Here is a 13,942-nt window from a genome sequence, read left to right on the forward strand (position 1 = left end):
AGTGGTTAGAGAAACGTAAACCACAGAGAACAATAGTCTTAAGTCGTCACCTCGTCACTCTTTGTTTTCCTGTGCTCAAGAGTCCAAGGAGATGTTAACACTGCATATGTGGGGGGAATGACCTGGGGAATGTAAACATTGTTTAGGGTTAGTGGGGGAGGCAAGTCAGGGCTCTTCTGTTGGACTCTTGCCTCGTAGGCATCGGATACACACAGTGTGGTGGGGATAATGGTCGTATGAGTGAGGATGGAGCTTTAGGAATGCATACTGATTCTTCTGCACATTGGTAAGCGCTTTGTACTCTAAAACTGGCTGCTGTCTTCTCAAGCTTTCCCTGCAGCCTCTATTATCTCCTGCCCTCAGGCGGTCTTCTCTGCCTTGTACTGACTCCCAACATCTCAGCCCCGGCCTGTGTTATAACTGTAAAATAACCAGTAACTTAATCATATGCAGCACGGTCGAGATGCAAGCCCACACTTATGCACATAACTGGGTCATAAGTACATGAGAAAGGCCTGCGGGCAAAGGGTGAGCTCTCAATACTCAGACTCTTCAAAGAACGGCAAATGTGAAACCTGTTTGTGCTCAGGGAGATGTGTAGTTTTTCTTTAATCATGCAACTATTTCTGCAACTCTTCATGATCTAAACCCCTAGATAAAAAGTGTCATTTGTCATAGCACCAACCAATTCTTTTATCTTTCTCTGTCTGACACTGAAAGATGAATTATGAAGCAACACGAGAGCTACAGTCTGAATATGATCAAGGACTTTATTCCATTTGTGTTATATCCACTTCATCCTATGAGCGCTCTGTTCTTTGAAACATGTCTGACCCGTATTGTGTTGTGGAGCAGCTGGTGTGGATTATGTCGGGATCAGCCGGAATCTGGACTTTGCACCGGGAGTCACCATGCAGACGCTTCGTGTGATCATCTTGGATGATCTGGGCCAGCCGGTGCTGGAAGGACCTGAGAAGTTTGAGCTGGTTCTCCGGATGCCGATGAACGGGATCCTCGGGGAGCCGAGCAAGGCCACAATCCTCATCAACGACTCTGTGTCAGACTGTGAGTGAAAAAAATTTGAACAAGTATTGTTAAAATATACTGATAATGATGTCTGATACTGATGTTTGGGTTGGATTTTGATGTTTTAGTACCAAAGGTGCAGTTTCGTGATGCTGTGTACGTGGGCAACGAGAACTCCGGTCAGATCTCAGCTATTGTTTACCGAAGTGGTGATATCAGCTACAAGTCCACAGTGCGCTGCTACAGCCGACAGGGGACAGCTCAAGTAATGATGGACTTCAAGGAGAGACCCAACACAGACGCTTCCATCATCACCTTCTTACCAGGTGCTGAAGGAAATCCCAGAAATCGACTCTTTATTCTTTGTTTATGTCAAAATATGCAACAAGAAAACAGTCTAATGTTGTTTTCCTCTCACTTTCTTCAGGAGAGGTTGAAAAGCCGTGTGTGCTGGTGCTCGTAGATGACACGGATCATGAGGAGGAGGAGGAGCTGCGTCTTGTGTTGGGAAGCCCCAAGAGTGAATCTCCATTTGGGGCGTCTGTTGGAGCGCAGAACGAGACTCACATCAAGATCAAAGATGACGCTGACAGTAAGGGAGACGTGTCTTCTTGAGCATGTTTCTGCACTGAGCTTCCCCCTTTTAGAGCTCATGTGAGGATCTTTCCTTGTGCTTTGATTTTGGCGCCCTTTGTAGACGAGATGAAACTGTTTGGGTACTTCTGATCTTGTGCCTTTATGTGTCTAAGAAGTGCTTTTTGTGGTGCTGTCAGGCGATTAAAAAATTAATCTAATTAATTACAGGATTTGTAATTTATTTATCCAATTAATCACATTTTAATCTCATAACTGCTTAAGGTCCCCAAACAAAGAATTTGAATTCTAGGACATTACAAAATCGTATTGCATGACTAAACAAATAACACAAAGAAGAAAAGATTTGTAAATGAACATTTTTTCAACTGGCCAATTTTAAAACGTCCGTGTTCGCTGCCATTGACGTCTATAGATGCGACTGTTTTCTGCGTCTATAGAAGTGAATTATGTTTTTCAGCGGGGGAGGTGAGGTCTGGCAGAGCTTGTCAATCAAAATCATGCTTGTAAACTACTGTGGGTGAGAGCAGTGTGCTCTTTGGATGAGAGATCAGCATGGATATGAGGAGAAGATGTGAGATGACAGAGGTATAGCGAGATGCTTTTTTTTTGGATCAAAAACAGGCGGAGAGACGTAAAAGAAGAGAGTCCTCTCTTCTTAGGTAGTTTTGGTGTTTACATAGTCATAAAAAACAATATAATTTGGGTCTTGAAAGATCTTTTAAGATGCTCTGAAAATAACTGGCAGCCAATGAGTTAATCTTGCGTTTATTTTTATAATGCATTAATTTGCAGTGAGATTAATTAATCTGATTAACGTGACAGTCCTAGTTTTTCTTGTTTTGATACACAGGAGCCTCAGTGCATGTAATGCCATCATATCATGGCACACGACTGAAACTGCATGTCCTGTTTCCTCAGAGTCCATCATCAGGTTTGGAGAGACCAAATTCAGCGTCAGTGAGCCAAAGGCGAGTGGCCAGATCTCTGTGGTGAGGATTCCAGTGCTGCGTGTCGGAGACACTTCTAAGGTCTCTGTTGTCCGGGTTCACACGAAAGATGGATCCGCCACCTCTGGAGAGGACTATCATCCCATTTCAGAAGGTAAACAACCCTGACAGGCACTTGCAAAAAGACAGCTTTTATTTGAAATGTGCTCTAAAGTCATCGTGTCTCTCCTCTCCCTGCAGAAATTGTATTCAAAGCAGGCGACACAGAGCACTATGTGGAGGTGGAGATTTTATATGACAGTGTCAGAGAAATGAGGGAGGCGTTCACGGTTCACCTGAAGCCTGATGAGAACATGGTGGCAGAGACAAAGGTGAGAATTAGGCCAAATTAGCATATCGTTTAACTGTCAAGTGTGGAGCAACCTGCCCGGCTATCATGTTACAAGGCAGCAGCAATTTGTTCTCCATTAACACTGAATTGCCCTTTCTTGTCAATCAACAGATGAGCAAAGCCATAATTTATATCGAGGAGACCAACAGCATGGCAGATGTCACTTTCCCCTCGGTGCCCAGAGTGGTTTCTCTCCTGCATTACGACGACATTGACAGATCCAGAGACTCTCCCCTCATCCCAGGATACCCTGTTATTTGTGTCACAGTAAGTGATAGCTCAACACATATTAAGTGATTTACTTTTCACTCATTCGCTCGGCAAATGCAAGTACATTTTAAACAGCTTAACACTCCTAATTAGGTTGTATTTAGCAGATGTGCTCACTTTGCTCAATTATAGCTCCCTTGAGGGCTCATTGGGAGAACAGATAAAGGACTTTGGCTGCTGCAGGGATTTTCAGATGCATTCAACTTACAAGCTTTATTTCTTCTTTTCCCTTTTACAGGCTTGTAACCCAAAGTACCCAGACTATGACAAAACAGGCTCCATCTGCGTGAGCGAGAACATCAACAACACCCTAACTCGTTATCGTTGGCTTGTTAGCGCCCCCACAGGCCCCGATGGCGTCACCAGCCCCATGAGGGAAGTCGACTTCGATACCTTTTTCACTTCCTCCAAGCTCATTACTCTGGACTCAGTCTACTTCCAGGCAGGTTCCCGAGTCCAGTGTGCCGCCAGGGCCGTGAACTCTAATGGGGACGAAGGTCTGGAGCTCAGTAGCCCCATTGTGTCCATCAGCAGGGACGAGGGTGAGTGCAGCTCATTTTCTAAGATGGAAATGTTGAGTGACTGTCATGGAAATGGCTGAGTGTGATAAGCAGCTGCTGGCTCTCCCTCTGCAGCACAAACTGTCCTTGCTCTGACAGCAAACTGCAGCATGAAAGGCTTTTTTTCTGTGGAGGAAAACAAAAAGTTTGATGTTTGTTTGTTTATGGCATGGTTGCAGGAATGTGCCAGCCCCGCGTTTTGGGCACAGTGGGGGCCGAGCCGTTCTCAGCTAAGCTGCGGTACACTGGGACAGAAGACACGGATCACCCCAACCTCATCAAACTGACTGTCACTATGCCTCACATTGACGGTATGAGCTTCACATTCAGTTAAACCTGTCTAAATAATTTCAATCCGTGCAAATATTAAAAGACAGAAGTTGGTTTAAGACTCATAGTTTCATTTTTCACACATTAAACAAAGTAACTTTTTAATTATCGTTGATTCAACATTGGAAAACTTTTACCTTCCATCCCCTCAGGTATGTTACCCGTTGTATCCACCCGACCCCTCTCCAACTTCGAGCTCACACTGAGTCCAGACGGCACCCGTGTTGGGAACCACCGCTGCTCCAACTTACTGGACTTCTCTGAGATTAACACTCGCTACGGCTTTCTCACTGACGCCACCAAAAACCCAGAGGTAATCGGCGAGACAGCTCCCTACCAGTACAGCACGTCCTTGAGGGGATCCAGCACGCTGCGGTTCTACAGAAACCTCAACTTGGAGGCCTGTTTGTGGGAATTCAGCAGCTACTACGACATGTCTGAGCTCCTCAGCGACTGCGGGGGCACCATCGGGACTGATGGACAGGTAAGCAGCTCCACCTTTGAGCTTCAGGCCACCTTTGACCCCTTTTGTCATCTCCTGACATCAGATGCCAAGAGTTAGTTCAATAAAGGAGCAAATCTCTTTCAGGAGAGGAATGTGGAGGCAGAAGTTACTGCTCTGTTAAATCCTTCCCCTAGCTTTGTCTGTTTTTATTTCAGAGGCTTCTAAATTTTCTGTACTAATGAATCATTTACAGGAACATAAACAGCGTGCAGCCTTCTTGGTTTTCCTTTAAAGATCCTTAAGTAAATACACGCAAGCTGAGAAGTCATCCATTACTGTCTCATGTTAACCTCTGTAATAATGGCTAACCCGACACCTTCCTTTAACTCCCGGAAAGAGAAGCTCTTTGAGTTGACAAAGTGACAAGTCAATAACTAGCAGTGTCATAAAAACCTCTATTTGTCTGTTTTGCTGTGAGACAGAATGTGTTGTTTGCAGCAGCAGCTGGTATATGTGGAGATCCTACAGCTCTCACATGCCTCACAGCTTTCAACATTTGCATTCACCTTGGAAACATACTGTTGGTTGACTTGCAGTTAATTAAGGAAGAGCGTTGATAAAGAGGGCCGGAAGAGTGCACGGGGCACTTTGTGGTGGAAACCTCCTCTGCAGGATTAGTGATTAAAGCCCTGCAGCACTTTTTCAGAGACGTGTTGCCGCTGAAAGTATTGAAGAGTGTTTATTGGTTTAATGGGAGTTTCTCATTTTACATAGCTTCAGGTTTATTCAATAACAAGGGCATCACTCAGGTGATAACAGCTTTTCTCAACAAGTGGAACTTTGTTGCCTGTGGCCGCTTGATGTGGAGGTGAATGTGGTCCTTTAAAACATGTCCTGGCAAGAAAGTAGGCTGCTGTCTGTAATATAAACGTTACACCAGCCTGTCGTGTTATTCTGGGGTAGAAACGAGTAAAAGAGTACAGCAACTCAACTGTGTGTTTTGATCAGAGATTATCTGAAGATTTATAAAAAGCAAAATAAGCAACAAATTATTTTAAGCATCTGACTTTAGCTGCGAAAAAAGAGAACAGGCATCCACAGTACAAACTCCACTCCTGTCCCTGTTGTCTTTCTATCACGGGGAGAGCGGTATACATTCAGCTCATGTAAGCTCGCTATGTAGATTTTGTTGCTATGGTTACTGTTGAAGAGACCAAAAGGCAGTGTGTCAATGCACAGACTGGGGCGTCACAGGTTCAGTTCCAGGGTTTGTTAGGCAGGATCAATGGGGAAAGAGGCTGCCTTTGTTTGTGGGTGCCCTGTGACCCCGGGCGCTCCTCTAAGTGGGCAGGCAGGCTGAGCGCAGACGGCTCTCTGCAGGCCGAGGCCAGTGTCATGTCACCGTGCGGGGCTTAGAGCCCAGCTTAACGGGACCCCAGGAATCTATTAAAGCCCAGCAGGTTGTGTCAGAAGGCCATTCTGCAAATCATTTGCTTGAGCTCTCAGCGCCCAGAGGCGTAGACACGTCTCCACACGAACACAGCGCCGGTGCAGGCAGATACCTCCCACAGGTCAGAGGAGAGAGCAGATACCAGGGAAAGCTGCAGCTCAACACTTTCACCACTCGCAGTCCTCTGACCGGTTTAGGTTTGCTCTTTTTAAAGAGGACATTTAGCAGCTATTCATTCAGTCTGTGTTCTGTTTTTATAAACTTAAACAAGCACTTTATAAAAACTGATGAATCATAAATATGATACACTTGAACACTGGTGACAATATGTTTGTTTTTTTCTGTTTGAAGTTGATGTAATCTTTGCAAAATCTCCCTGTTTTCTCTAACTTGTGTTTTCTATGGAAGCAAATCACAATAAAGCTATAATACTCAAATAATCTTCTGTCTATTTAAATTAACATGCGGAGTCTTTTGTGTGTTGAGCTGAAACAACATTGTTCGGTTTTCTCTGCAGGTGCTGAATCTGGTCCAGTCTTTCGTGACCTTACGTGTCCCCCTTCATGTGTCCTATGTCTTTCACTCCCCTGTGGGAGCTGGAGGCTGGCAGCACTTTGACTTGCAGTCAGAGCTGAGGCTCACATTTGTGTACGACACTGCCATCTTGTGGAGAGATGGTATAGGGAGCCCAGCGGAGGCTGAACTACAAGGTGAGACTTGAACAGTCTTTGCAGTCTAACTTTAAGATAAATTTTAAATGTGTTGTGTTCTTTTTATGATTAATTGTGAACAAATGAAGAAGCCAAATTCAAGCTCTCTGTGGCTGTGTCTGCAGGAGCTCTGTACCCGACCAGCATGCGAATAAACGGTCAGGGACGACTGGTGGTCAACTTCCGCACTGAAGCTCGATTTAGAGGCTTGTTTGTAAATTCACATCCAGGTAATGTGTGAATAAAAATATATATGAAAACAACATTATGAGGAATGCCTAAAACTCTAATCCAAAGCTGTTACTGAGTATTCAAAAATATCTTCATTGTTGACTTCTCCTTCAGCCTCACTGCTCACCTCTATGGTCATGTGTCCGGACCACCCTGGTTTGACCTTTAACCTCAGTCTTGTGAGGAGTGAGCCGACCTATAACCAGCCCATCCAGCAGTGGTCATTTGTCTCTGATTTTGCTGTGAGGAGACTTTTTCTTGTCCAATGGTAAATTTAGAAGGTCATTATTTTTTCTTTTCAAACCTCACTGAAAACATTTTTTCCCTTTCAGGTTCGAGATTACTCTGGCACGTACACAGTAAAGCTGGTCCCTTGTACGTCCCCTCCCAGCTTGGAGTACACCATCCCTGCTGTGTGCAATCCCAGAGAGCCCCTTACCTTTGACATGGACATCCGCTTCCAGCAGGTGATTTGTCCCTTGATAATTATTAAAATAAGAAAAATAAACTGGAAGGGTTATCACATTATTAAGTGAAATACAATCTGCAAAACCAGGATTTGGAAAATCTAAATTGAAACATGACATTTTCTCGGTTCTGTTTGACATCATGATTTATAATGTGTATGAAAAAGATTAGTGGTGCATTAAACTACTTGTTTGATACAAAGTGAATACTTTCAGTTTTGAATTATGCTTCTTTACAAATATTTTACCCTTGAGTGGCTCACATTTTGTGATTAATTTTCTTGACCTTTCGTCTTCCTCACTTCAAAGATCTGAGATGAAACTCCCTCCCAGGTCTGCCAGTCCATTATGTTGTAAAAACAGCAACTTTTTTTGCTTCATCTGGCAAGTTAAGGGCAAAATCTTAGGTCAACATTCCTTGTTTTCTGTGTTTTGTATTTGTATCCTGCTGCTAATTATTAAATCTGTTTATCCCCCTGAAAAAAGTCAGATTGTTCCTTTAAAATGTTTCCCCAAACTTAAGGCAATGCTAGAAATGTTGTATTTTGGCTGCTTAGAAAAAATACAATTAGTAAATTTGAAATTTCTGATGATGAGTGATTTCAGCCCTGACAGTTACGCAAGTTAATTACTGTTAGCTTTGCTTTGCTCTGCTCTTTTAATGTGGCTTGTATCTTTTTCTTTGTCTACCCTCAAACTGTTTCTAGGTGAGCGACCCAGTGGCTGCTGAGTTCAGTCTAAACACACAGATGATTTTACTCTCCAAACGGACTCTCTGGCTCTCAGACGGCTCCATGGGCTTTGGACAGGAGAGTGACACTGCGTTCTCACAGGGTAATATGCAGTCACTGAACAAAACTGCTCTTAAAAGTTTGTGGATTGTAGAAAATGTTTTCATTTCTTTGCCTCATTGCCTTCTCTGGAATTTAGCACAAATATCATATACACTACCCAGCCCAAAAAAAGTTGCCAACAAAGAAAAGGTCACTCAATTGAATATTTGGTTGGACCGCTTTTAGCTTTGATTACTGTATACATTGGCTGTGGTATTGTATCAATAAGCTTCTGCAATGTCACAAGATTTATTTCCATCCAGTGTTACATTCATTTTTCACCAAGATCTTGCATTGATGATTAGGGAAGGGTACTGAATTAGGTACTTTTATAGGTACTGACCAAATTCTGTCAAAAGTACCAGGTACCGATCCACGTAAAATCAAAAGGTACCATGTTTAGGTACCTAAATGCATCCTTGTGGCTGTGAGTGAGTGGAAGAGTATGTGATTTTCCATGCTGGACATAAACACAGCATTGCAAGGTTATATATAAAAGAATAAATATGTTAAATTGAAAAAATATATATTTTGTTTTTAAACAAATCAATATTTTTTACCACCAAACACAAAAAAGTACCAAAAATTGGTACTAATGAGTACCGGTACCGATTGCCAGGTACCGCGCATCAACAACGTAACGGTTCGAATGTGAAAGGTACCCATCCCTTTTGATGATGGTAGAGTCTGACCACTGTCAGTCAGCAATCAGTGAGGCTAACTGGAAAAACAGGCTTCAATTTGCTAGGGAGCATAAAGATTTGTCTCTGGAGCAATGGAAGAAGGTCATGTGGTCTGATGAGTCCAGATTGACCCTGTTCCAGAGTGATGGGCCATCAGGGTAAGAAGAGAGGTAGATTAAGTGATCACCCATCATGCCTAGTGCCAACTGTCCAAGCCTGTGGGGGCAGTGCTATGATCTGGGGTTGCTGCAGTTGGTCAGATCTCGGTTCAGCAACAGTCTGTGCTCAAAGAATGAGGTCAGCTGACTACCTGAATATACTGAATGATCAGGTTATTCCATTAATGTTTTTTTTCTTCCCTGATGGCTCGGTCATATTCCAAGATGATAATGCCAGGGTTCAAATTGTGAAAGAGTGATTCAAGGAGCATGAGACATCATTTTCACATATAGATTGGCCTCCACAGAGTCCAGACCTTAACCTCATTGAGAAGGCTTTGTGCAGCAGTCAGACTCCACCATCATCAATCCAAAATCTTTGTGAAAAATTAATGAAACAGTGGATGGAAATAAATCTTGTGACATTGCTGAAGCTTATCCAAACATGCCGCCGTAATCAAAGCTAAAGGCGGTCCAATAAAATATTCGAGTCTGTGACCCTTATTTTTTTGGTGGAGACTTTTTTTTGGGCCAGGCAGCGTATTATATACCATATGTGAAACCTGTTTTAACACTACAGTCATTAGATTATCAAGACTTGTGCAAGCAATGATACAGCTGTCTGTCTTCCTCAGGGGATACGATTTACGGCAGAGTGATGGTGGATCCAGTGCAGAACTTGGGCGACTCCTTCATCTGTAACATTGAAAAAGTCTTCCTGTGCACTGGAGCCGATGGTTACGTCCCCAAATACAACCCCAGTAACTTTGAGTTTGGCTGCTTGGCTGATGCCCCGTCACTGCTCTACAGATTCAAGATCATTGTAAGACACAAAGGTTAACTCTCATTATGTTGCTCCTGCTTTGTGCTGATTCAAAACCTAACATTGATTCTCACGTCCTTCCACTCCAGGACAAGGCTCAGCCAGAGACTCAGGCTCGCTCATTTGGAAACGTTGGATTTAACGCTTTCCTGGCGGTGGATGATGCTGGTGCGCTAGGTCTAGTGAGGCAGCCTGGATCGGATGGTTTCAGACTGGATTCTTCAGCTCTCTTTCAGGTCAGTTTGTGCTGAACCAGACATGTATTCATGCATTAATATTTATTTAGTTGTAGTTGCCCTGTGGTAACAAGCTAATCAAAAAAGTTTTCTCAAGATCTTGGCAAAAAGTTGCAGAAGCACAAAACAATCACTGAAATATCTTCCTCTTTACCTCACTTGTGTAGGCGGTGGCAGCTGGCATGTCGTGATCTGACCTTTCACAATAACCAGCCTATTATTTTGTTTTTCAGGCTGCGAAGACGAGTTTGTCATGTAGAGATCATTAGAGAAATTGATCTATCATCCTATTTCCGCTGATATAACGAGATGAATAAGTCAAGATCTTAAAGAAAGAACTGGAAATGACTGATGAACAGAAGAATGAGTGTAAAAAAATGTATCGATGCATATTTTCTCAGGGAAACATGCATCCTTGAACACTTCTGGTTCTCATATTTCACCGATTTGTGATGCATTCCTCGGCTTGTGCTGGAATTTATGTTTCTCTTCTTGGAACTGCTCTTACTTTGTCACACCCTGCTGTGTAAGGGACAACTGTGAAGAACAAGATGAAAATACACTGCACAGGAGTATCAGAAAGTGACCTTAAAAGCTGCTCTTTTCGCTGTTTCTTCTTAATAAGCTGAGTGAAAAAAGACTCACTGACCTGAACAATCCAGTCACCATGTGGGCCGGCTGTTACAGCCTCTGATCTGTGATGACAGGATGACGCTTCTCCTTTTATTAAGTCCAGAGATCTTTCTCTGGTCAGCGTGTCAGTGAGCCTGAGTCTTGTTAAGGAGTGAGTCAGTGACAAGTTTCGAGGTTTAATGAGTTTTTACCAGTGGCCAAGACCTTTTCTGTTCCTCCTCTCCATTGAGCATCAGCTGAACCGGACACATGGTATGTTTTAGTTCACATTTTATAAATATGACTCTGTCTCTGCAGGTGTCTGCAGGCAGAGAGTGGTTCATTCACACCATCTACACGGTTCGTTCCCGTGACAACGCTAACCGTGGCATAGGGAAGAGGAGCCTGGAGTACCATGCCATGAGCCGGCACACAGATCTGCCATCAGAGGGTCAACATCGCACCAGAAGATCAACCAATGAAGTACCAGACATAGTAGAGGAGATCGGTTTCAACAACAACCGAGGCACCAACATCCTCCACATCGCGCTGGACCGCAGCAGCCAGCGAAGGACGAGCCCAGAGAAAGAGGTCTTCACCAAAGGGATCATCCCCCGGGAGCTCAACCAGAAGGACAACAGTGACGACAGACTAGTGCTGATCATCGGGATCGTTGTAGGTCTGCTCCTCATGGTGCTCCTCGCTATCCTGGTGGTGTTGCTGGTCAGGTCCAAGCGGGAGAGGAAAAACGTACCGAAGAGCTCGAGCAGCAGAGAGCCCATGATGACACAGGCTGTCATTAACAGCGACAGCTCTGAGGTCTAACAAACACACTGATGCTTCGGAGTTTTTGTTGATTTTTATTTTTATTTGCAAGTGCCTCACATTTAGATACAAATTGAAGATTGTGTAAAGCAAAACAAACTTTAAGAGCTTTGATTCTTTTCAGAAATCTACTTGAAAAACTGCACCTCTTCCACGGACGGAGAGTGATCGGGACACTCGCTTGGATACAGACTTTGTCAGCAGCTGTTTCAAGGCACTTATCATGTTGTCGGCACTCCATTCTTGATTTTGCTTTTGATGCCACTTGATCCAAAAAGGTGTTACTTTCCAAAGGTGCTATAGAAGATGCCTCCTAACTTGAACGGCATTTGGTTTACTGAGTTTGAAGAGAGGTTTGTATTTTTCATACTGCTGCGTCAACATCTGGCTTTGTTTGTTTGATTTGCTGCATAAAGACACTGCTCTTACTTTGTACACTGGATAAACCTGTTAGCCATCATAGAGACAGTAAATGAATGATTCATCAGTAGATGCTGTGCGTGCCTAAGAAATCACATCATCTTGACGTCTCGTGATGTATGTTTTGCTATTTTGCAGCAGTGAGACTTTTTTTTACATTTTCATGTTTTTTTTTTTGCATGCATGTGTTTTGTATCTTGAAATTGTTCAAAATCTGACCATAATAGCATTTTTGCTGTTGTATTTTCACTAGTTGCTGTATTTTACATCAAATCCCAGACAAACTGTATTCATCTGTAGCTTATGTTGATGTTTAATTCCCTGTAAAAGTTAAGTCGTCTTCATTTTAAGACCTCATCAGTGACACATGGCGCTAAATCAAATAAGAGAAGTGAAGCTGGTGGAGTTTGTGGTACTGTAGAAACTTTCAAGACAGCTGGTCTGCAATGTACAGTGTAGTGTTGTAGCTGTTCTCTTTTAATTTGTGGCTCAACTACTGGATTTCAAAGAGGTGACTACTGTAGCGTAAGATAGCAGGGACTCCTGATCCCTCCGCCAATAGCAGGGCTGTGTGCCAATTGTTTCCACACCCTGGTAAATTTCACTCAAAGGGAATGAAATGCTTTACCCTCCATCTTTTTTTAACTGTTGTGCTCCCTGATTTGTTAGTTTTGAATGTATTTATTTATTTTTCAGTGCTTGTTATGTAGTCCTGAAAAACATCATAGCATTTCCCTCTTATAGTCATTTTATCATGCTCCAGATCTACTGTACAAACTGTCGTCGTGATTTCATCGTGCACATCTGAGCATCTTAAAGGAATTTAGTATGTTCCTGTTTTCAGATCCAGACTCTGGATTGCCATAAAATCTGATTACCTCATACTCCTTTATATCAACACAGACACTATTCATCATCACTTCTTTATAAATGTATGGTTAAGTTTGTGATTTTATTTTGTTAACTGAAAACAATTCTATGCAACCTGTGTTATCATACTTTCATGACATGTTTACCCCATGTGTGATTTTTGTACTCGATGCACATTCAATCGCTTGCTAATCTAGGTTTGACACTGTATCATCGTACTGTGGTTGTTTTACTCCACTCTAATTCTTTGAGTGCATCCTGAGCTTTTTTTATGCACATGTATGTATGTATATACATATGTATTACATATATAAATATACCATTTGGATGTTTTGGGAATGGTTACTGTTGGAAAAAAATGCATTAAGTATGTGCTGTAATTATTTGTAACATTGACCAGAAGCACAGCGTGGTCTGCAAATAAATAATTTTTCAAGAAAGCATCCGGAAATGTTGTTTTTGATGTCAAATGTGACTTGAACTGTGTCCTCGTATGGTTTTAAATAGATATCTCATAAACATACTCAGACTGTAAGTTTTAACGTGGATCCACTGTTCCATCTAAACACGTCAGCTGTAAGAGTTCTTGAGTTTCTACAGAATGTGGATCACATGTTTGTGTCTCCGCACTGTTATAATTTCTGCTAATGCTCTCTAATTTCTGCGGTCGTTTTTCATTACTGGAGGTTGCAGCTTGGTTTACACATCTTGCCTCTTGTGCCTCCATAAGATCACTTTATAAAATCACACACTGGGACACCAGAACCATGCTGTTTCTGGATCTGGCGTTTTAGTGTGGATGTGTAAGTAGTGATGGTGAAGCTTTGTTTACTAAGTACACACATCAGAGGAGAAACAAGGTTTGATCCCCCTGAATGAATGTTGTATTATTTATAGACTTGGAATAAGGCTATCTTGCCATGATATTCAGGAAGAACACCATGTAAAGTTTGTGTCATATTTTGTTTTCATTCGTTTCCAGGACTCGTGAAAATGAAAAAAAGTCCTTTTTTGGGGTCAAACTTGTGGTCAACTAACATTAAACTTGATCAGGCTAA

General features: G+C 42.6%; 1 protein-coding gene across 1 annotated transcript in view; it reads left to right on the plus strand.

Annotated features, from left to right (window-relative positions):
• LOC141797730 (FRAS1-related extracellular matrix protein 2-like) overlaps positions 1-13,317 on the plus strand; it is a 64,296-nt gene extending 50,979 nt beyond the window's left edge. The window contains exons 8-24 of the mRNA XM_074679382.1: positions 856-1,065; positions 1,155-1,352; positions 1,454-1,618; positions 2,542-2,724; positions 2,811-2,941; positions 3,073-3,228; positions 3,470-3,773; positions 3,971-4,102; positions 4,274-4,605; positions 6,534-6,726; positions 6,852-6,956; positions 7,072-7,199; positions 7,290-7,424; positions 8,132-8,258; positions 9,734-9,921; positions 10,011-10,157; positions 11,088-13,317. Of these exons, the coding sequence (XP_074535483.1) occupies positions 856-1,065; positions 1,155-1,352; positions 1,454-1,618; positions 2,542-2,724; positions 2,811-2,941; positions 3,073-3,228; positions 3,470-3,773; positions 3,971-4,102; positions 4,274-4,605; positions 6,534-6,726; positions 6,852-6,956; positions 7,072-7,199; positions 7,290-7,424; positions 8,132-8,258; positions 9,734-9,921; positions 10,011-10,157; positions 11,088-11,594 (3,341 nt within the window). The 3' untranslated portion in view covers positions 11,595-13,317. The remainder of the gene's footprint in view (positions 1-855; positions 1,066-1,154; positions 1,353-1,453; positions 1,619-2,541; positions 2,725-2,810; positions 2,942-3,072; positions 3,229-3,469; positions 3,774-3,970; positions 4,103-4,273; positions 4,606-6,533; positions 6,727-6,851; positions 6,957-7,071; positions 7,200-7,289; positions 7,425-8,131; positions 8,259-9,733; positions 9,922-10,010; positions 10,158-11,087) is intronic.
• The last annotated feature ends 625 nt before the right edge of the window (positions 13,318-13,942 follow it).

The sequence above is a fragment of the Halichoeres trimaculatus genome, unplaced genomic scaffold, assembly GCF_033239565.1.
Source record: "Halichoeres trimaculatus isolate MK-OKI-2021-1 unplaced genomic scaffold, fHalTri1.1 fHalTri1_scaffold_9, whole genome shotgun sequence".
In the NCBI taxonomy this organism is placed as follows: Eukaryota; Metazoa; Chordata; class Actinopteri; order Labriformes; family Labridae; genus Halichoeres; species Halichoeres trimaculatus.